The 21,696-nt window shown below is 43.7% G+C and overlaps 1 protein-coding gene across 1 annotated transcript in view; it reads right to left on the reverse strand.

The window, feature by feature from the left end:
• MTUS2 (microtubule associated scaffold protein 2) overlaps positions 1 to 21,696 on the reverse strand; it is a 406,145-nt gene that overhangs the window by 57,671 nt on the left and 326,778 nt on the right. Inside the window, exon 9 of the mRNA XM_012810001.2 lies at positions 5,419 to 5,485. Within this exon, the coding sequence (XP_012665455.1) occupies positions 5,419 to 5,485 (67 nt within the window). The remainder of the gene's footprint in view (positions 1 to 5,418; positions 5,486 to 21,696) is intronic.

The raw sequence follows: 21,696 nt of genomic DNA on the forward strand, positions 1-21,696 counted from the left end.
CCCTTCTCAATCACAGGTGGGTTTACAGTGATGGTGACTTAGGGTGGGATCATTATTTGGCCTCAGGATGGGGCTGGGTCACCAGAAAGACCAGAACTAGAGGAACTTTTAGCCTCTCCATCTACCACTGATTCCAGGGAGAGGGGAGAGGTTGGGGATGGGCTGTTAAAACTCTTCAGCAAAGTTTCCCGGTTGGTGAACGTACCAAGGTGCTGGGAAGGTGGTGCCCCCAGAGAGTGATGAAAGCTCTGCTCCCCCTAAGGGATGGTATCCTCACACTCCCCATATAACTTGCCCTGTGTATCATCCTAGCAAATTATCAAACCTGAGGAGGGGGCTGTCTGGTGGATCAGAACTGTGGATGGCTCCTGGATTTACCACTGATGTCTGAAGTTGGGCAGGCTTGAACCTGTGGGTCTGCACAAACTCTGGATAAGTAGTGTCAGCATTGAACTGAATCACTGGACACACCACTGGTCTGGATGAACTGGCCGTTGGTGTGAAAAAATCCCCCCTACATGTGCTGTTGGAAAACAGCACCCACTCAGCCATGTTCGCCAAGTTTATCTGTAACTCAACTGCCTGGAAATTCCTACTGCAAAACCATCAGGGATTCTCAGCTAGGGTGAGATAACACTTATCAAACTGTCTTGTACAGGGTGCCAGTCAATCCACAGAACTTCTAGAAGGTTCTGTCGTGGTGCCAACTGAGGTGTCACAAATGGGAGAGTATTGTATATGTGAAGTGTCAGCAAACGCACCATGGGGTTACATTCTGTGGTCAGGTCCTGCAGGGCCATCTGACCCAGAGGCAGCTGCCTCAGAACACTGACCTCCCAGCATGCTGGGAAGGGGGAAGGAGAGAGGAGGGGAAGAGATGGGAGGAGGAGGAGGGAGGAATGTCTCTCTCTCTCAGCTTCCAGGAGCCAGGCCCGCCCTCCGTGTCATCTCCAAGCAGGTGCAATTTATCCTTTGCATTTCCTTCTCTGAACTCTGCCCCCACACCCCCACCACCTGTGCTTCTTTCCCTTGGCCCCAATTGCTGCCCAGGGCCCTCAATAGGGGAGCCTGCTCTCTCAGATCTACCCCAAGTTACCTACTACCCCCATCTTGTCCCTGACCCAATCAACACTCCCCCTGCTTCACAGTAGCTCACGGACCCTCTAACATCACTGTACTTCAATGCCTTCACTTTTAAAGCATGCCTGGGCCTCACCCTCAAATATTTTGATTAAGTCACCTAGGGTAGCATTCCAAGTGATTCTGATATGCATCAGGGCTGAGAACCCTGACTAAATGCCCAAAGCTTCTGATAGCATTTCTTCACCCCAAAAGTACAAACGACTGATGAGTACTTATTAGCAGATACTGGTAGAATTTAGGGCATTCCTTTAATGAAAAAGATAAAGCAACAATTTTTAGATTTGAGGGACAGGCCAGCCAATACATTAATAATTTATCTGCAATAAATATACCTGCATTATTCTGATTTTTGTACCTTCTTATCTTCCTCCACCCTGAATTCAAAGTCTTTAGAGATTCTATCTCCCCCACATTTCCCCACACTGCCCTTCTCCAGCTCCCATCAGACGCAGCTGACAAGAGGTGTGAATAAGGACAGGGCCAGTAGTGATGGAATGGGACTGACCACAGCTGTCCCCAGGGATCGTTCTTAAGCCAGGCTTGTACACTTAGTTCTCTTCTCCCTTCACACCAGTACACTGTCAGGGGTTCTCAGGTGTGTTAGAGTACAGACTCCAGAAGTCAGGGACTTGTGGGTGATAGCTGATCCCCATATCCCTTATGTCTTTCTTCTCTCACAAATGTAATCTCCAGCATGGATTCTGCTAATGTGCCCACAGAGGACGAAGGCTGGGCTGAAAGGGCCAGGCTGTGGTGCCACCCAGGTCTTCTGTTTTCCCTCTGGTAGCCTTTTTATTTGGTAGATAATTTTGGTTCTATTCTTAGCACTAATGCAGAAATCAAACAAGACTTAAACCAAAAACACAGTGTAATTTGTGTAGAGCCTGCTGCGTTTAGAAGCCTCAGGAAAGTACAGAGAGAAATGGCATTGGACTTGGCACACCCACCTCAGTTGCGTCCGAATGCACAGGGTCCCCTGATCCAAAGCTTGCCTATGATTGCAGGGGCTATAGATGTCTTTTGCCCTAGAGCGGAAAATTTTGTCATCTAGCTTTACCATTTATGGTGCTACATACCTAGTAGCTACGGGGGGCTCACCTTTACTGCGTGCTTCATCAGCACTGCCTTCGGTGACTTCCCATTCTGTGAAGGGGAGCCTGAGGGCAGATGTCAACCAGCTCACCCTACCTGAACTCAAAGCCCAAGCTCAGAACCACCAAGCCCTGGAGCCATCTCACGGAGAAATATTCTCAGAGATTGACTTATAGCATTTCAGGGCTATCGACTTGATATTCCTCAAACAAAAAATGTGGAGAAAATATATTAATTCAATGCTTTTTTTTTTTTTATAGACAGAGTCTCACTCTGTTACATAGGCTAGAGTGCCATACTGTCATAGCTCACAGCAATGTCAAACTCCAGGGCTCAAGTGATCCTCTTGCCTCAGCCTCCTGAGTAGTGGAGACTATAGACGCCTACCATAATGCCCTGCTAATTTTTCTATTTTAATGGAGACAGGGTCTCACTCTTGCTCGGGCTGATCTCAAACTCCTAAGCTCCAACAATCCACTCACCATGGCCTCCCAGAGTGCTAGGATTACAGATGTGAGTCATCTCACTGGCCAATTCAATGCTTTTCTATCGCTCCCTAAATTAAGGGGAAGAAAAGGCAGCAGGGAGTATAAACCACATGGGGTGATGTGTACAGGTTTCTGGATGAACCAGCTGCATATGAGCAACTTCTGTTTCCTGAGTCTCTGAGGACCCGTCCATCCTCAGGCTCCCTCTCTCAGCCACCAGGGACAGAGAAAAGTCACTAATATGGTTCCCAAACTGTGTCAAGAGGCACCCTGAGTCACTGCAGCAAATTCCCAGGGGCACCACAGGGTATCTTAGAATCTGAGGGACACTCATCAGGGCTGGATCTCTGTGGGACACTGTGTGGGCTACTGGCTGGGTAGAGTTCATGGTATGGACATCAGCTCAGACTTCATTCCTCCTGATGGTATCTTATCTTTGTGGAGCTGAGTTCTGTTTGATAAAATTATGGAGTGAAAATCGATTGTGAAACAAAACAATCCAATCTGATCTCAAGGTCTGAGAAGTTATGCAGGCTCCTACAGGCCCACACTTGCTATCAGCAAGCAATCATGGTTCCTAAAGAATGAAACAAAAATATTATTCTTTTTCTTGCAATTTATCTTGTTTTTCAAATGGCTGCTCGGTAGTTAGGATACACAAACTTAAGTTGCTCAGCCCTACCTACTTAATAAATAAAGCTGTAAGGAATTTATTTGGTATGAAACTGTGAAAAAAAGTGAGACACTCTGGTCAGTGTGAATAACCTCTATCTGTCTCTGAGCTGCTCACACAGGTCGGGTGTGACTCCAGAAGGGAACCAGGCCAAGGACTCTCAGCTGTCCCCACCACCATGTTGCCTAGAAATTGACCTGAAGGACAGCACAGATCAAACCCAGCATGGAGAGTGAGAGTAGGGAGTGCAGGGCCCAATGAGGGTGGGGTTGGAGAAGGTGGGCTTGGCAGTTAATCAGTTGAGGAAGGAGGAACCAGTTTGATAACACTGTCCATGAGACAGCGAGGAGGAGGAATATCCTTTTGGAGAGACAGCAGGGAATCAACAAGGCCCTCATTGTGCATGTGTGCACATTTGTGTGTGCATGTGTGTACAGTGTGCACACACAGGAGGACAGCCCGATCTCATAGGGAACCAATGGCTCCCTTCGTGCATGGGTGGAAAATCCTCCTTAAAGAGGAATGGTAACATCCACAGCACTGGGGACGGTCACCATTGCCAAGTGTATGCAGGGCTTCCCTTCCTGAAAAAGTGGGGGTCACTCAGGGTGAGCTGTTGAGGACAAGAGTGGACAGCTGGCCCCTGAATGTGGCCACACTGCTGAAGGAACTCAGGTGGGCACAGAGGCTTCAACTACAGGAGCCACAGCAATGGCAATGAGGTTAACCCTAGGTCTATCTTTGAGAATGCCATTTTGAGTGACACCCAGCACACAGCAGGTTAGAAGGGATGGTGGAGATTTAGAGAAATGAGACTCAATCTCCATGAAAACAAACGTAACAAAAAAGGATGTGAGGGCAAATGCTAACTCCCCCTGCCCCTCCTGGCCAGACTCCGCCCTCAGGGGACCTAGGTTTCCCAGGATTGCTGTTCCTTGCATACTCTGCCTCTCACTTGGAGAAGCCTATACCTAGGTTAATCCCCTGGGCTTCTCCTCAGGGGTGGCCCAGCAGCGTAGCTGAGTCCTGCTGCACTGGATCACATGCAGGTAAGGCTGGGACAGGCCCTGTTGCTATCCCAGGAGCCTGCTCTCCTTAGAGGGAAGAAGAGACCACTGCTGACCTATCTCAATCACAAAGGAAGTCATCAACTTCACAGGGGAGGGAAAAAAAATTAAAAAGAAATATAGGAAAAAAATGGGGGAAAGCTGTGTTTGGGACTTGCTTTAGGGCCTGTGGTCCCCGGGGAAGTCTGCTGAGGCTAGCTGGGATTGTTCTAACCCCTTTGTACATGGTGGGCTGCTCACAGGACCACACTAGATGGAGGAGAAAGGATTACTGGTAAGGGGAGGATTAGCAGTCTCATGGGAACAGGCCATGTTTATTTCACCTTTGCTGACTGATTCCTGGAGAAACAGAGGAACAGATGGTCAAGAGAAAAAAATAGGATTGAGAAATGAGAGCCTGGCAAACACCACGCTAGGCCAGCCTGTCTCTGATCATATCCCCAGGGTCCGGAGATCATCCCCTGGTGTGTAAGGTCTCTATGGTTCAGACTGAACTAGACTGTCCCGTCAGTCACAGATTAGGAATTTCAACATGAACCCTCATATTTTTAATCTAACCAGATTTGTGTCTTTGACCTTGTTCTGGTTGACTGAGTGTTTCAGGGCAGGGTATATACAGTGGTTGGCCGTGGTGGAACAGCTGCGTCTTACAGACAGCACCTCATGTCATCGGAGGGGACCTAGATGGATGAAGACTGATGTGTGTGCTGCCACCTGCGAAGAGATTAGTCCCACTGTGAACTGTTATGAAACTATCATTATAACAACAGAGATGTAAAAATTATGGCCCCCTGCTAAGGCGACGGCAGCCTACCGCTGTGCCGGGTAAGATGCCTCATTCAGTCCAGAGAGGTTTGCTCTGGCTTATTGTAGGAGACATAATTGCTTTTGTTACACATTCATAGGAATCAGGAAAGACATTCTTTATGCTCCTCATTGTCAATGCCCTACTTACCAACTTCATCCCTGATGTTTGCAAGTTCGAGTGACAGCTCTTTTTCTTTCACAAGGGCACTTTCATTCTGAAAAAACAAAACGGATACCGAGAGTCCCCTAGTTTTATGCTAGATAAGCACTTTCACATGTTTAATTAATGAATCATATTAAGCAAATATTTATAAGTCCAGCCCTTAAGGAGATAATTTTCTCATTATATAAGCATATAAAAACTTACAAAGCCAAGTCTGACTCATTCATTTGTATCACATTCAAGTGGCACAGCTTGCGAGATAATATTAATAATACCCATGGCTGTGCTTTTTTTTTTCCTCTAGATTACACCCTTCTGTATCATCTTGCAATAATTTTTTGTATGTTTATGTCCCACATATTAATCTACTGTCATACATTATTATACACTGTTAATTATTCTCACTATGATGAGATTTTTGACCATAAAAAGTCTGTGCTGTATTTCTGCGATGGCAAATGCTTGCTTTACCAACTGTTCCTTGAACTTACCCGTTTGTGCATACATAGTTAGCTACCTAATGAATAATAAAGATCAGAGTGGAAGACAACAGGAAACATTTGTCTTTGTAATTAAGAGCAACAAGAAGACTTCAGGTTTCCAAGTTTTTTGTTACACTATCAGCATCCACAGAAGGAAAAAGAGGAAATCCCACACTTGAGGGATCATTTAGTGCAAAAAAATGCCAGACGTAACTAAATGACGGCTAAGTTGTTTTCAAATCTAACATGTCCTGTGACATAAAACAGAGAAGTAGTGGAAAATATGCTGAATTGGGTTGTTGAGACACCATCAACGGTTTATTATAATTTTACTACTCATAATAACCAGGAAAGAGGTGCTATATAAATAAATTCTCTTCAATTTAGAGATACCAAAAATAGAGGCCTTCTGAGAAAGTCTCTGTCATTTTATAGAAGGTATTTTGAATGTCATCTGGGCCTTGTGAACGTTCCTTCCTAACCACCTCCACCTTTGGTCTCTGTACCTGTGATGAACCTGTGCAGGATAAGACCAGGCAGTTCTCACACTCTTGTTCCTGAATCTGCTGCATTTACATGCGGGTAACACGTGTGCTACTTTGGGTTTACAGGTGGGTCTTGGGCTACTCAAAGGGCATTTGCTAAGCAATACCATAATATTCATAATGCCAAAAGTACAGCCCTATTTTGGGGCGCTCACACCTGTAATCCCAGCACTTTGGGAGACCAAGGCCAGTGGATGCTTGAGCTCAAGAGTTTGAGACCTGTCTGAGCAGACTGAGACCCTGTCTCTACTTAAATAAAAAAACTAGCTGGGCATTATGGCAGGTGTCTGTAGTCTCAGCTACTGGGGAGGCTGAGGCAAGAAGATTGCTTGAGCTATGACTCCGTGGTACTTAGCCCAGAGCAACAAAGTGAGATTCTGTTTGAAAAAAAAAACCAAACAAAACCCCCCAACCTATTTTAATAATAAACTGAGTGTTATTTTAGGCACAGGAATTAACAATTATTAGTCAATGGTTCGCTTAAGAAAATGAAGCAATAAGAAAATTCATCCTTTGAGAGACAATGGATGCTGCTATGGTCTGAATGTGTGTGTCTTCACCCCAAATTCATACACTGAAATCCTAACCCCCAAGGTACTGGGAGGTGAAGACTTCGGGAGGTGGTCAGGTCATGAGCCCTCATAAATGGGGTCAGTGCCCCTATAACAGGGGGCCCGGAGAGCAGCCCTGCCCCTTCTGCCCTGTGAGGGTGCAGCAAGGTGTCACCTACGAGAGAGTGGCCTACACCACACACTGGATCTTCCTCCGCCTAGACCTTGGACATCCCACCTCCGGAAATGTGAGAAGTAAGTTTCCGCTGTGGGACCCAATTTATGGTATTTTCTGATAGCAGCTTGCACAGACTAAAACCCAACAGACAACCCTTCCCCCATCTCATGCCTGGCGTGCTTTCCTTCCCAGTGATACAAGGTTCCCCCATTCTGGGCTGGACAAGGACCCTCTTTCCAGGCCTAAACAGATTTCTTTTCTCCAAACTGTACTCTTGGGATACAAGCAAGACTAGAGAAAAGCAGTTTTGCCAGTATTTCAGGTAAGCCGGCCTCTTCTGAGGTCGACTCCCTGCCACTTTTGCCCAGGGCCAGAAAGACATTCACCAGTTAATACACTCACTCACTAATCAACATTGAAAAGCTGTCTTCCCTCTGCCAAGTCCTGGCCAAGTTTACCTCTCAAGACCTCCTAGTTTACAAATGGTATATAACCCTCCAGACAAAAGACCCACATGGGACCTCCCACTTGGGTCTCCCCCCTCTGCCAGAGGCTCTGGTGCCTTTCCTTCCTCCTGTGTTCTTTTCTATCTAATACATCCTATCTTATCACTGATCTGTGTGGTAGTTGGTTCATTCTTTGAATCTCCAAGACCAAGGACCTACTGTAGAAAGAAATTCCATCAATATCGGCCCATAGCATCCTTTGCTTTCCCTGAATTTCAAGGCTAGCAATTATACCAAGTATAATTTTGTTTGTTTTTTTTTTTGAGACAGAGCCTCAAGCTATCCCCCTGGGTAGAGTGCTATGGCATCACAGCTCACAGCAACCTCCAACTCTTGGGCTCAAGCGAGTTTCCTGCCTCCGCCTCCCAAGTAGCTGGGACCACAGGTGCCCGCCACAACGCCCGGCTATTTTTTGGTTGCAGCTGTCATTGTTGTTTTTGGCGGGCCCGTGCTGGATTCGAACCCGCCACCTTAGGTGTATGTGGCTGGCGCCTTAGCCACTTGAGCCTCAGGCGCTGAGCCCCAAGTATAATTTTGTTAATCATGAAATGAAGTTACTTCAATGTCATGCCCACTGCATGAGGTTGTCGTGAAAGTTAAATAAATTAAGGTATGTGACGTAGTTAGAATAGTGTCCAGCACTGAATAAGCTCGTGCCAATGTTAATTGTTGTAGTTCTGCTGCTTTGTGTTATTTCATGAGCAACTGGATAACATCCTACATATAATAGGTGATTTTCCATATTAATTATCTAAATATGTTCAGAACTTCCATATGAGGTTTATGCTCTGGTTTTTAAATTATCTTCCTGATCTTCCCTGATTTTATGCTACATTTCGATTTGCTTCAAAGATTGGGAAACCTGGTACAGGAAAAGCATCCTAATCAGATCACAGGGATCCAGCTGACAACCAACTTGTTACTACAGGTATTTTGGGGTGGGTCAATTTTAGTATTTACCTTGAAATAACTTTACAGTCAAAAAACTAACTGCTTTCCACTATCATGAATAATTCTGAACACTCTAATTCCTGAATAGTATTCAGCCACAGGACTGAAATACTATTCTCATCAGTCCAGAAATATAGCATTTCTATGGTGCTTACTCTCATCGCTCTGAGAGTAGCAAAGGCATAGACCAGGCCAGGTAGTGAACAACTAGAATGTAACAAAAATAACAAACTAACTCTAATTTCTAATCCAAAGCCAGCATTTCCCTCAGTTCCCAGTAGTGATCCCCTGCGGGATGTCAACAGTGTCACGCTGTAGGCATCTCCCATATCATAACAATCAGCCTGCATTTTCCAGCCACAGAAAAATCAGGCATTTTGGGAAGGAGTGGCTAAGAGCGCTGTGAGTGGGACAGGTGTGCTTGGGGACAGGGCTGATCAGGGAGGAGACTATTGTTTCTTTCTTTTTTTTGGAGACAGAGTCTCACTTTGTCACGCCTGGTAGAGTGCCGTTATGTCACAGGTCACAGCAACCTCCAGCTCTTGGGCTTAGGCGATTCTCTAGCCTCAGCCTCCAGAGTAGCTGAGACTACAGGCGCCTGCCACAACGCCTATCTATTTTTTCGTTGCAGTTTGGCTGGGGCCGGGTTTGAACCCACCACCCTTGGTGTATGGGGCTGGCGCCCTACTCACTGAGCCACAGGTGCCGCCCATAGGAGATTGTTGATGATGACCTTCAGAGGCGAATCACTTTGCCTTGGTGGGCAGGCCTTCCCCACCCAGCTGTTGCTTTAGGACAGTGGTTCTCAACCTGTGGGTCATGGTCCCTTTGTAACAATAAAAATATATCGGTGCATTAGGAAGGTTGAGAACCACTGCTTCAGGAGAAACATAAATAAGATTGAGGGGAACAAAGTGAGAGAATAAAACATAAGAAGCAAGAAAAGAAATGGAAGGGACGGGAAGAGAGAGAGAGGGACTGAGAAGTAGGAAGGAAATGGAAGCGAGAGTAGAGACCTCCTACCGTCTCCGTTTAGGGAAGCAGAGGCTCCGTTTAGGGAAGCAGAGGCCATGGAAAGAGCTAAGAAGACCGAATGCAGATGGTCCCACCCATCTTGTTCACACCTTCTTCAAACTCAGGCTATAAAATCACCTGGCTTTAAACTAGTCACTAAGTGGCTGCCAAAGATAAGCAAAGAACTCGATGGCTAAATTCGGGTAAATTCTGGCTAAATATCATTTACTAATTACTAAGGGTTATTTATGCTAACATTTACCAAACACTCTCTATGGTCCAGCCTTAAGTCTGCTGAGCCTTTGACTTCATTTATAGCTTCAAACACCCCAGAGGCCCTGGATTTTATTTCCTTTTATACAAAAGGACACTGGGGCTCTTTGGTGAAGTGACCAGGCCTGCACAACCCACCAGGAAATGACAGAGGCAGGAGTTTTCACCCATCATCACGCTGTTCATCAAACACACAGGAGTTTTCACACTGTTCATCAAACACGAACACACCAAGACTCTTTCCTCCTATTCATACTTAGATAGATAGACGTAACAGCAGGATTCAAATCTCACTGATCCTCACAGGGGTCTGAGCACTTATTCCCACGAAGCTTTTCAGGTCTCAGATCCTGACTCCTCTGTCTGAATGAAACTACAGTCCACCCCACAGCCTGAACTACCTGTGTTTGTCCTTGGTGTTGGTCTGTGGTTATACGTCGGTACATTTCCAGATTTGGGCCCACTGCAGCACTGCCTGCAGGGGCTGTAACTTCTGATAGGACAGCTATTTAGTTTTCCCAACAACCTCTAGAAGGACACTTTCTCATGGCCTCTGAATATGTCTGGAGAAAGATGCTGGCAAAGCTCACCTCTGCCTCGCTGAGGCCAGCCTGGGCGGCTTGGCAACAGCCCTTCTTCCTTAAGTGCTTGTTTTTTGAAATGATATCAAGTCTTCTAATTTATGAATTCTCTGCATCAAGTAAGTTACTTTTTGCTTCCTGAAAGCCAACCCAGAATGATGTAATGCTACCCTGCAATGAAATGAGTCAACAGCTCTGTGACTGCAGGAACATTGTTCCTTAGGCAAGAGGTGAACTTAAAGGAACCTTCCACTCATGGCTCCTTGCCTCAAAAAGTTATCCCTCTATCCATCATGTGCAACAGAATCAAGCGTGGTCTTGCAAAACCCGTAGTTCTGTCAAACACCCAGGACTATCTTTGAAAGGATATCAAATCCCCATTCCCCTTGATTCCCCCATCTAAGCCAGGTCCAGGGTGATGACACCACAGGATGACTGAAATATGAGCAAGGCCTCCCCTCACAGCCCAGGGTTGGATTGGTGCTTCTCTAAATGGGGGATGAGTGGAAAATTCCTAACTGGTGCCAAGTCCATGAGCTCCTGTTTTCACTCAAGTGGGCTAAAAATAGAACTCAGTATTAACCATCCAAACTATCCTGGTGATACAGTCCAGAAACTGCAAAGCCTTAAGAAGGCCATTCTTCTAAAATTTCAGTTTATTCTATGACAGGCTTAACTAGTAATGGACATTTAGGGAACATTCATCCAAGTCCTAATCCAGCAGCTGCATCTTCTTAGTTGCCTCATTAACTGGACCATGTACTCTTCTTCTCTTTGCACTCTGAGTTCTCTATTCATTTCAGAATGATATATATCTTATTTACAGATGGAGTAAGATGCAAGATGAGTTATTCTCATGAACCATCCAACTGACTCCCTACACCTCTTGCCCCAAACATACCATTGCAAGTTGGCCACAGTGAAGCTCACACTTCCTTCTAAATAGACATGGTTCCCAGTGCTAAGGTCCTTCACAAACTCATGGAGGGTGCTGCCTTTTACCTAGCTGGAGAAGCCTGGCAAAGCAGAAAATTTATAGTCACGCCACTAACTTCAAGCAACTAGATGTGTGGCCACCCCCCCAACCAAGCCTGCCACACTCTGTTATTTTTATTTATTATTATTATTTTTATTTTTGGCCGGGGCTGGGTTTGAACTCACCACCTCTGGCATATGGGGCAGCGCCCTACCCTTTTGAACCACAGACACTGCCCTCACACTCTGTTATGTTAACACGCTTGGTCAATGGGAGTTATCTCTGCAGAAAGTTGATGCTACCGTGTGAAGTTGGTGGAAATTAGGAAGTAAAAATGCCTCCTCTGATTAGCATCACTGCTGTGACTACACCTAGGCATCAGCCACCTGTGCCCCTCCTCAAACAGAAACCAGCAGCAACGCCTGTTTACTGTCAAAACGGAATGCTGGGTGAATCTGAGGCACTTTCACCCCAATTAATCCAAAAATAGGAAATTTATACAAAATAACACGCACTTACTGAGTGCCTACTATGTGCCACACACAACATTTCGGCCTTCAAGGAGCTTGTTTCCCAGAGAGTCAGTGAATGGGTGAACAATTACAAAACAACTTGACCTAACTCAACAGGGCAAGGCTGTCCTAGAGATTTAATCTGAGAACAGAAGATGAATAAGCAAGAGGGCATGGAGAGAGCACCCCAGGCAAAGGCCAAGAAGACCAGTGATGCAAAAAAGCTCCAAGGACTTTCTGGGCGCCTCTGTCAGCCCACTCCCCCACTCCTGTTTTCTCTCCAACTTTCTGCCTCTTGTCTGTGATATGCCCTACATTCCCTTTGCGTCCTGAGGACAAGTGCATAAAGTTCACCATAGTTCTAATAAGCATTTTTATTAGTTCCTTCTTCCCTATCTGAGTTTTTGTTAAAGAAGAGACATATACCTATGTATGTAAACTAAAATATATATGCATAAGCCCAGAGACTCCCAACTAATCTTTCCTGTATTTTTAGCCTGCTCTGGAACCAGTGCAGATCAGAAAAATCCAACCCTGTGAGCCAAACCATATTTTTCCAAGCTAGACAAAAGAACTACGCATGGGATTAAGAGATCTATGGAATTCTGGTCTTCCAGTAAACATCCAGATCTTATTTACTATGAATTTTAAAATTCCAGTGTGACACACGTACACACTAAATTGCAAAGAGGTTAAAGAATTTTTCATTCTTCCCCTCAAACGATATTGCTTTTCACTCTGGGCTCTGTGAGTGAGTTTAGGTTAGGACTTAAATCAGCATAGCAGAACTTTGTCTTAAAAGGTAAACACTATCTTTGCATTTTCAAAATGAACCAGCCATAAGGTGACAGAAACAGAACATGTCTTCAGAGTTGTTTTCATACCATCTTTTGTGAGTACTGCATTCACTTCAGTATGAGTATTATGAAGACTGGCCAGATTCATAATGTGGCTCTGTGAAAAAATCCCTTGAGAGGTGGACTGACCTTTGTTTTCATTTCAGTTATTACAGCTCTGAGGCAGCACTGATACCATGTCTTGAGTTAATCAGTAAGTATTATATCTTTCACATATAATTAACACCAAGGCCTCTGCGTTTTTTATATAATGATCTGCTTTTCTACTCTGGAATGACACTTAATATAGCTGGTCAAAAACGAAATATCCAAAAGGGGAGAGGGAGGGGAGGGAAGGGGGGGGAGGATGTGTGGAGGGAGGGTAATTGGTGGGACCACACCTACGGTACATCTTACAAGGGTACATGTGAAATTTACTAGGTGTAGAATATAAATGTCTTAACACAATAACTAGAAAATGCCATGAAGGCTATGTTAGCCAGTTTGATGAAAATATTTCGAATTGTATATAAAACCAGCTCATTGTACTCCATGATTGCATTATTGTACACAGCTATGATTTAATAAAAACAAACAAACAAAAACAAAGTATCTTTCACATTTAATACTCTTCAGTACATTTCAGTGTCTACTTGTGTGAAAAAATCGAGCAAAGTGATACCTTATATTAAAAGAAATCTGAATGCCTAATTTAAAAATGCATAATTTCAGCATAAGCTCTTGTGCTTGTGGGAAAGAGTTGCTGGTTAAAAAATATCTAGATTTCCCCAAAGGCTGTTGTTAATAGGGGAGTATCATACCATACCTGGATTACTAATGAGCAACTGGAAAGGACAGAGATTAATGGGGCCAAGGAGAAGGAATGCCAATTCAAAGCAGCAATGCTCAGAAATTCTAGATCTTAGAGTAAGTGCTGGAGAAAGGAATATTAGCCAGTACTCTGATTTTTAATCTTAAACCGATTAAATGTATCACTTAAGAAGTTTCTTAACCCTTCTGGATTCTATCCTCCTCTAATCACTTGCCCACATTTATTACTGTCAGAGCACCCTCCCCACACCCACATACCCGCATACCCTCATACCCGTATACCCCTGTAACATGTGAGGTGCCTTCTCCCAACTCCCACCCCTACCAAGAATTTAGAGAAAAGGTAAGAATAGCCTTTGAGATTATAATCAACACATAAAAGGTTAGGGTAGAGATATACAAAAGGAGATATCCCTAAGGGAGGGATAATACCTAAACCAGCAAGACTTGGTATCAGATTGAATTTATTAACACCTTTGAGAAAGAACAAGTCCATTCCAAGGGGAGTTGGATACCAAAGAAAGCTTAGAAAAGACAGTCAGGGGGGCCAGTAAAAATCACACAGCCTTCCTTCCCAAGCCCATTTCAGGCAGTGGAGACAATGGGACATGGATCCACCAGGTTCTGCACCCTCAGGATTCTTTAAGTAACATAACTTGCTGGCTCAGATTCCATTCTCATCAAAGCTTGTTACAAAGCTAGACTTCTGACTCTTAAAAGAAATAACATGTTTACTGGCTTGTTATTGTTCGCTCATCATTATACAGTAGAACCTCTGTAAGTTAACCACCCAAGGGACTGTAAGAAACTGGCCAACACGTCCAGGTGGTCAATATCAGGAACTAGGCCTATTGTATTAATAGGTACATGTGATGCATGTCCCGTTTATGAAAATTAGGTCAACTTAAGGAGGTGGTCACTGTAGGGAGGTGGCCAGCTATGGAGGTTCTACTGTAATTTTTTTTTTTTTTTGAGACAGAGTCTCACTCTGTTACCCTGGGTAGACTGCGTCATGGCTCAAACTCCTGGGTTCAAGTGATCCTCCTGCCTCAGCTTTCCAAGTAGCTGGGACTGCTGGTGCCCAATACAATGCCTGGCTAATTTTTCTTTTCTTCCCTCTCTCTCTCTCTCTTTTTTAAAACAGAGATGAGTTCTCGTTTCTGAACTCCTGAGCTCAAGCAATCTTCCCACCTCAGCCTCCCAGAGTGCTAGGATTACAGGCGCCTGTATTTCTTACTGTTAAAACGCAAGCTAATATTCTAGTTTACACATGTAGCTTATTTCTCTTAATAACTCAACAATGCTAACAACGATCAACGTAGGGAGGTTAAGAAGGAGTTTCTGTACATATAGAGAGCTGCACCATGTTGAACCCACGTGAGAATGAACCCTTTGGGGTTCATCTGGGTGTCTGATGGCCTTCGTGGGTCATACCATTCCTTTCAAAATATCTGAAGATGAGTTTTTTCAAAGATTGCATCTCTGCTCAAAAAGCCCACTTTTATTAACTCAGCAAACCTGGGCAAGTTAAAAAACCTATCAGGTTGAAATTTTCACCCGTAGTCCCTGCGTACTGTATTTCCTGCTGTGTTTACAAGATTTCCTCTCTCACATTGCATCAATATTGGGCTAAAATATCTTTCTTCCTGTACTCCTTGCTTGGAATAAATTCCTTCTCTTCAGTTTAATAAAATTCCAACTCAAAGTGTAATTCGTGTTCTACTTTTTCCAGGAAAGCTCACCTATGGTTCTAGCCTAATTTCTTCTAAATTCCAGAAACAGGGGCAGTGCCTGTAGCTCAGTGAGTAGGGCGCCGGCCCCATATACCAAGGGTGGTGGGTTCAAACCTGACCCTGGCCAAACTGCAACAAAAAATAGCCAGGCATTGTGGTGGGCACCTGTAGTCTCAGCTACTTGGGAGGCTGAGGCAAGAGAATTGCCTAAGCCCAGGAGCTGGAGGTTACTGTGAGCTATGTGACACCATGGCACGCTACTGAGGGCGATAAAGTGAGACTCTGTCTCTACAAAAAAATAAAAATGAATTTTAGAAACAGGTATGGTCAGTACAACACAACTTTCACTTCCTTCCATCCCAGTTTTGCATTCCTGCCTAATTGCCCTGTATGCGTTATTGCTGCCCACCCCAGCTGTGATCTCTCTGGAAGAAGTATAAGAACAACTAAACCCATTATTGGTAAACCACACAAGGCAGGGCATGCCTTTTAAGAATTCTTTGCTCATCCCCATAGTAACTAGGCACAGACAGCTTTTTATAAGTTGGACATACATAAGCACAAACAGCTTTTAAAAACCATTTAACAGGGTTTTTATCCCTCCATTTTATACTCTAAGGAAGATTCTAGTGTCCCCTAATGATTCAACACTAAAGAAGCATGGAACTATACCCCACCTCTGAAATGGATTACTTGAAGAGTATCTTTAATTGTCCCACCATATTTTCTAGGGCATCTTTTGTAGTACTATGATCAAACTGTTAATAACATTTGTTTTTATTTCTCAAAATGAAGTTTTAGATTTTGTATCTATACAAAGTTCTGTGGAAGTGTTTTTTTTTTTTTTTTAAGGTTTATGAATCTAGGCTCTGTGATGCAAAGTACAGAAGCAACTCTATCAACAATTTTATCAGGCTTCTTGTCATCTATGTGAATGTTGGGCTTGTCAGAGGTGATTGGCAGACTGAAGGATTTTATTGTGGGGTTTGGAGGAGTACTGATTTCTAAAGTTAGGTCGGAGTGGAATCCTACATTGCTCCCAACATATAACTTTGGGCTCCTAGCCCAGTGGGTAGGTGACCATGAGATAAATAAATGATTTTGGCATATTGCTTGTCAAGTGATCCTAAAAGGCATGTATAAAACAACACTTTTTTTCTTATTTTAAAAAAGTAAGTCCTCAATTCCTTAAAAGAACACCTATGAATATGTATCTATAAAACCTCAAATGGGCATACCATTCAGAAATATAGCAAGGAAAAGTCAAAAACTGAGTGTGAACAAGATGAAAAAGTTCATAAATAACATTTTAAAGTTTTTGCCAGTAAAGAATAGTCAGTATTGAGTTTGACGTTTCAAAGCTAAAACATTTAGAAGTTACTTAAACATCACACAGCTAAAAAGATGAAATGGTATTGAATTATCTTCTAAAATCTCTTCAACCATGACATAGGGAAAATTATTTTCAAGAACCTGATTTGAAACAAATCAGGGAAACAGATTCACTTTAAAATATACTTTTTCCACCAAAAAGGCCTACACATTATACCCTCTACTTCTAGAAATTTTGTACCAGGGTTTAGAAATATGAACTTTAGAGTATTGTTGTATGTATAGAAAACTTTCTCTTTTACTGTAACTATGGTTGGAAATTTCCCTTTAACACCTTTTGCGACTTTTCTTTAAAAAGGACTGAATCACTTCAATGTTGAATTTGTAGACAACATGGTGTAAAATGCAAATGTTTTATATTTCTATTTGTTAAAAGCACATAAATGTGAAAAAAATAAAAATAAAAAGCACATACATGTGTATATAAATATTTCAGTTCATGTTCATGGTAGCAAAGCCAACTCCATTGAAGTAGTTATTTCTATTGGAACAAAAGTGCTAAGCGGCTTTTAAGGTATCGGTTTAATTTTCTTAGGTGGTTTGTAACTCTACTTTAGGTCAAAGTTCATTAGCAGGACCGGTAACTAGATGTTCCCAAGTGGCTGCCTTGTTATGAGTTTTATATTGAGCCATATATTTTCCTACGCCTGGTCACACACTGTACCTCCAGCTATCTAGAAGATAGCTCATCTCCTTCTGGGCAGAAAGGAGGCAATTTCAACCCCCTGTGAAATTCCATTCCATGCATCTTTGAGAAATCCAAATGTACATGGTAATAAAATCTATCACAGAGACAAGAGTTCTTGGCCACTGATTTCTAGCAGGGAAATTAAAAGCACAATCTAATCCCTCTGCAGGCTCACAGAGTAGGCAAATGTCAAAAGCAAAGAAAGGCTTTGTGTGAGCATTGCTACACAATTCTCTCCCATACTCTATTTTCAGTTCCCTGGCTGTGAATGTTTCCTCCCTGTGAAGACTTGAACACACCCTCAGACTCTCTGTGGCTCTTTTAAGTTTTCCCCTCTGTGTTATCCATCCCTCTGAGATGCAAAATACAGAGAGAAAAACTACACAGGTGTACTTTCTTCTCTGATGTTAAGAATATAAATTACAAGGATGGATGCCGTTTTTTACAGAAAGAGTGGTAAACTTTCAAAGTTAGCCCTTGGCAAAGAAGAACAGGCCTAGCTAATCTAAATTCTCCCACTGGACCGTCTTAGGTTTCGCAGGTACATTCAAATGCATTAAGAATATTCCAAGGATTTCCGCGGTTTGGATTTCAAGATGTTTGAGCAGAGCCCTACTATTTCAGGAGAATGCAACAGTTCCATTCGAGACTGCAGGAATAAAGAATTATGTAAGGCACTGCAGAGTATGTGAGATCAAATGTTTCTGTGAGCACCACTCACAATTCAGCACATTGGAACGAGTAAAGGGAGCCTCCAGCTCACCAACAAAGCGCACAGGCATGCTAGGGGACAGGCACGGAGGTGGCTGCCTCGCTGCTTTCTCTCTGTCCTTGCAAAGGAGGAGGGGGAAGAAGAGAGAGAGAGGGAAGGCAAAGTACCGTCTTGTCCAGGCACTGAAGGCAGTTATAAGGCTTGCAGCAGCAGTGGCCCATCCCGGCAGCAGGTTGGCTGGCAAGGGGACCTCCTTCATTCAACGTGTCAGCTGGCAACTCCTGAGCCGAGGTACCGGCACACACGAAAGGGGCGCGCCGCCGCCGGGAGCTGTCACAACTTCCATGTGGTCCCCTCGGCTACCTTATTTCTCCTAATAACTTCGGGAATCCGGGAGCCGGAGGAATGAGAGGGGGAGGCGAGCAGAGCAGCGGCGACGGGATTCGGCAGCCGGAGAACCGGCGGGCGGGGAGCGAGGAGGGGAGGGGACAGGCTCGGGAGGGTGGGTCACTTTGCCACCGGAATCCTCAGAATGAGGCAGATCAATAGTCGCATGACAACGGAGCATCTACCAGTGCCATCCTCCTACGAGGACAGCCAGCCGGCTCCCCTGCAGCCGCTCCGGCCCTCCCCGCGTGGGCGCCGCCGACTCACGCCCCGAGAGCACGCGCGAGCACACAAAGGCGGCCCGGGCTCCCGGGGACGCGGCCAGGGCCACCCGGGGGCCCCGGGGGTTGGGCTCCATTCAAGTCCTGGCTTTATTTTTCAGAGAAGGAAAAACATTTATAATTCTGATGTATATAGCCTCTCCTCCCAGGAAACTCCTCCCAGGGTATTTGTTGCTACTGAGGACCCATTTTCTAATTTGCAGGTCACCAATTTTTATTTTTATTTTTTGGCCTTATCTGATAAAATCTTCATATTTGACATACAATTGTGAAATCGCTTACCTAGTGACACACACAAACCATTCAAGGGACTTAAATAGTCAAAATTGGGATCTGGGATATATTTCTCCTAGGCAAATTGGCATAATCGCTTTAGAGAACTTGATCTTGATCTTGGCAATTTGTAATTCTTCAAACAGTTAAAAATCAACAAAGAAGGCAGGGAGCAAAAGTTTATTGAAAAATATTTTTTTCAAGAGAGAATTGGTATTTAAAAATATGTTTATGTACTCCTGAAAGAAAAAGATGCAAATATTTACAAGATTAATTTTATATGTTCTGTTACCTCAGAGGAGAAATGCTGAAATTTGTCATCTACAGAAATATGCACCTACATTTTGCCCACTAAATTTGCTTAATGCTAGAGACAATAGTTGATTTTACTAATTTAACAGAGATTTTCTAAGCAGATTTTAATTAAGTAGTATAGGTTATTTAGGTTTGTTTGGAGTGAGGAGAGACTATTTAGTGATCAAATAGGCACAGACTGGATATTTTGCCTTAAACTTGAAAGAATAAGCTCAAATTTTTCTTTAAAGCTAACAGGTAAATTAGCATAATCCTTTAGAAAGGCAGTTTGGGCTGGGAGTGATGGCTCACACCTGTAATCCTAGCATAGGCGGATGGATTGCCTAAGCTCACTGATTCTAGACCAGCCTGAGCAAGATCAAGACCTAGTCTCTAAAAATAGACCGGTGTTGTGGCAGGTACCTGTAGTCCCAACTACTGGGGAAGATGAGGCAAGAGAATCATCTGAGCCCAAGAGTTTGAGTTTGCCGTGAGCTATGATGCCAGAGCACTCTAGGGCGACAAAGTGAGACCCTGTCTCAAAAAAAAAAAAGGCGATTGACTGTACCTATTAAAATATTAAATGTACATATACCTTGACCTAAGATTTCCATGTATAAACTACAATAATATGACTATGTAAGCATATATGCATAAAGATATTCAGGTCAGCATTGTCCTTAATAGCATAAAAATGGGAAATACTTTAGATTTCCAATACCTTTACATTTCGTGGAAAGAGGATAACCCTGAATGAGAAAGCAAACTTTTATAAAGAATAAAGTGAGCGTAGACCTTTGTGTATGTTTGGAGGAAAGCTTTGGAAAGATATACATTGTGTGTGTAACGGCAGCCGAACCTGGAAGAATAGAAAACAGGAGGGAGCGAAGTTCTACTTTTGACCCTCTTGCTAGCATGTTTTATTTTTATTGGTGTAAAACAAAGACTACCAGGACAAAGGCAAAGACCCCCTCTTCTGGGCTTTGTGATGTCAGGAGGGCCAGAGCTGGTTCTCAGTCACATAGGTGTTGTGCCTTAGCAGTGAGCATGCGCAGACCTCTCAGAGGGAGAGAAGCTCACAGTACCTGGAGCTTGGACTTGGGCTGAGAGCCGTTCCTGGGCTTTTGAAATCTCTATGACAAAAACTATGTTGTAAGAAGTGGTGGCTTGGTATGCCCATGTTCATAGCAGCATTATTTACAATAGCCCAATAGCCCAAAGCAACCTATGTCCATCAGCAGATGAATGGATAAACAAAATATGGTTTACATGTACAATGGAATATTAGTCAGCCTTTAGAGGAAGGAAATTCTGACATATTCTACAACATGGATGAACCTTGAGGACATCAGGCTAAGTGAAATAAGCCAGTCACAAAAGGCCCAACATTGTATGAGTCCATTCACATGGGGTGTGTAGAGAGGCCAGATTCTCAGAGATAACAAGTAAGATAGTTGTTGCCAGGAGCTGGGGGCAGGGCAGAAGGGGGAGTTCAATGGATACAGAGCTTCAGTTTTATAAGAAAGAAGAGAGTTCTGGAAATTGGTTCCACTATAGTGTGAATGTACAGACTGTCCTGACTTACAGCAGGTCATTTTAGAAGCTCTCTACTTTATAACAGCGAGACACATTCATTGTGCTCCTTGATTTACCATGGGGCTATGCCCAGATGAACCCATCACAAATTGAAAATATACTAAGTCGAAAGGGTGTTTTTGTAAACTCATCACGAGTTGAGGAGCACCTTCAGTTAACACTGCTGAACTGTACACTTCAAAATAGTCAAGTTGGGAAATTTTTGTTGTATTTCACCACAAGCAGTAGTGTGAATTCACCTTGAGGCAAACAGTTCCTGACCAACAGGTGTGGATTAAGTCTAGACAGAGCAAAGCCCCTATTGTGGCAGGAGCCAGAAGGAGTGGGGAGGCTCCCCAAAGCCAAACCTCTCCCCATATTGATAAAAGAATGCTTTCTTGTGAGCACAGTTGTTTTCCTGCAGATAGTTGGCTTTAGGAAATTAGATTCTTTCTAAATTAGGATTTAGTTTGCACCATACCAGAAAATTACTGGTGGTTTTTCAGAGAGGTATGAGATCTTGCTAACACACTTGCTTACAGATTAGGGTGAGACTGAAGACTCTACAGAGAAAGGTGATTTTTAGCTTCTCTTCTTGTGCACAGAGGATACTAAAAGGCACAGCACCAGGGCAGATCCAGCCCACTCTGTACGGCATTGTGGAAATTGCACATGTGGCCGGATCTCAGTGC

The sequence above is a fragment of the Otolemur garnettii genome, unplaced genomic scaffold (genome assembly GCF_000181295.1).
Source record: "Otolemur garnettii isolate 467f Iridium unplaced genomic scaffold, OtoGar3 scaffold00120, whole genome shotgun sequence".
Taxonomy (NCBI): domain Eukaryota; kingdom Metazoa; phylum Chordata; class Mammalia; order Primates; family Galagidae; genus Otolemur; species Otolemur garnettii.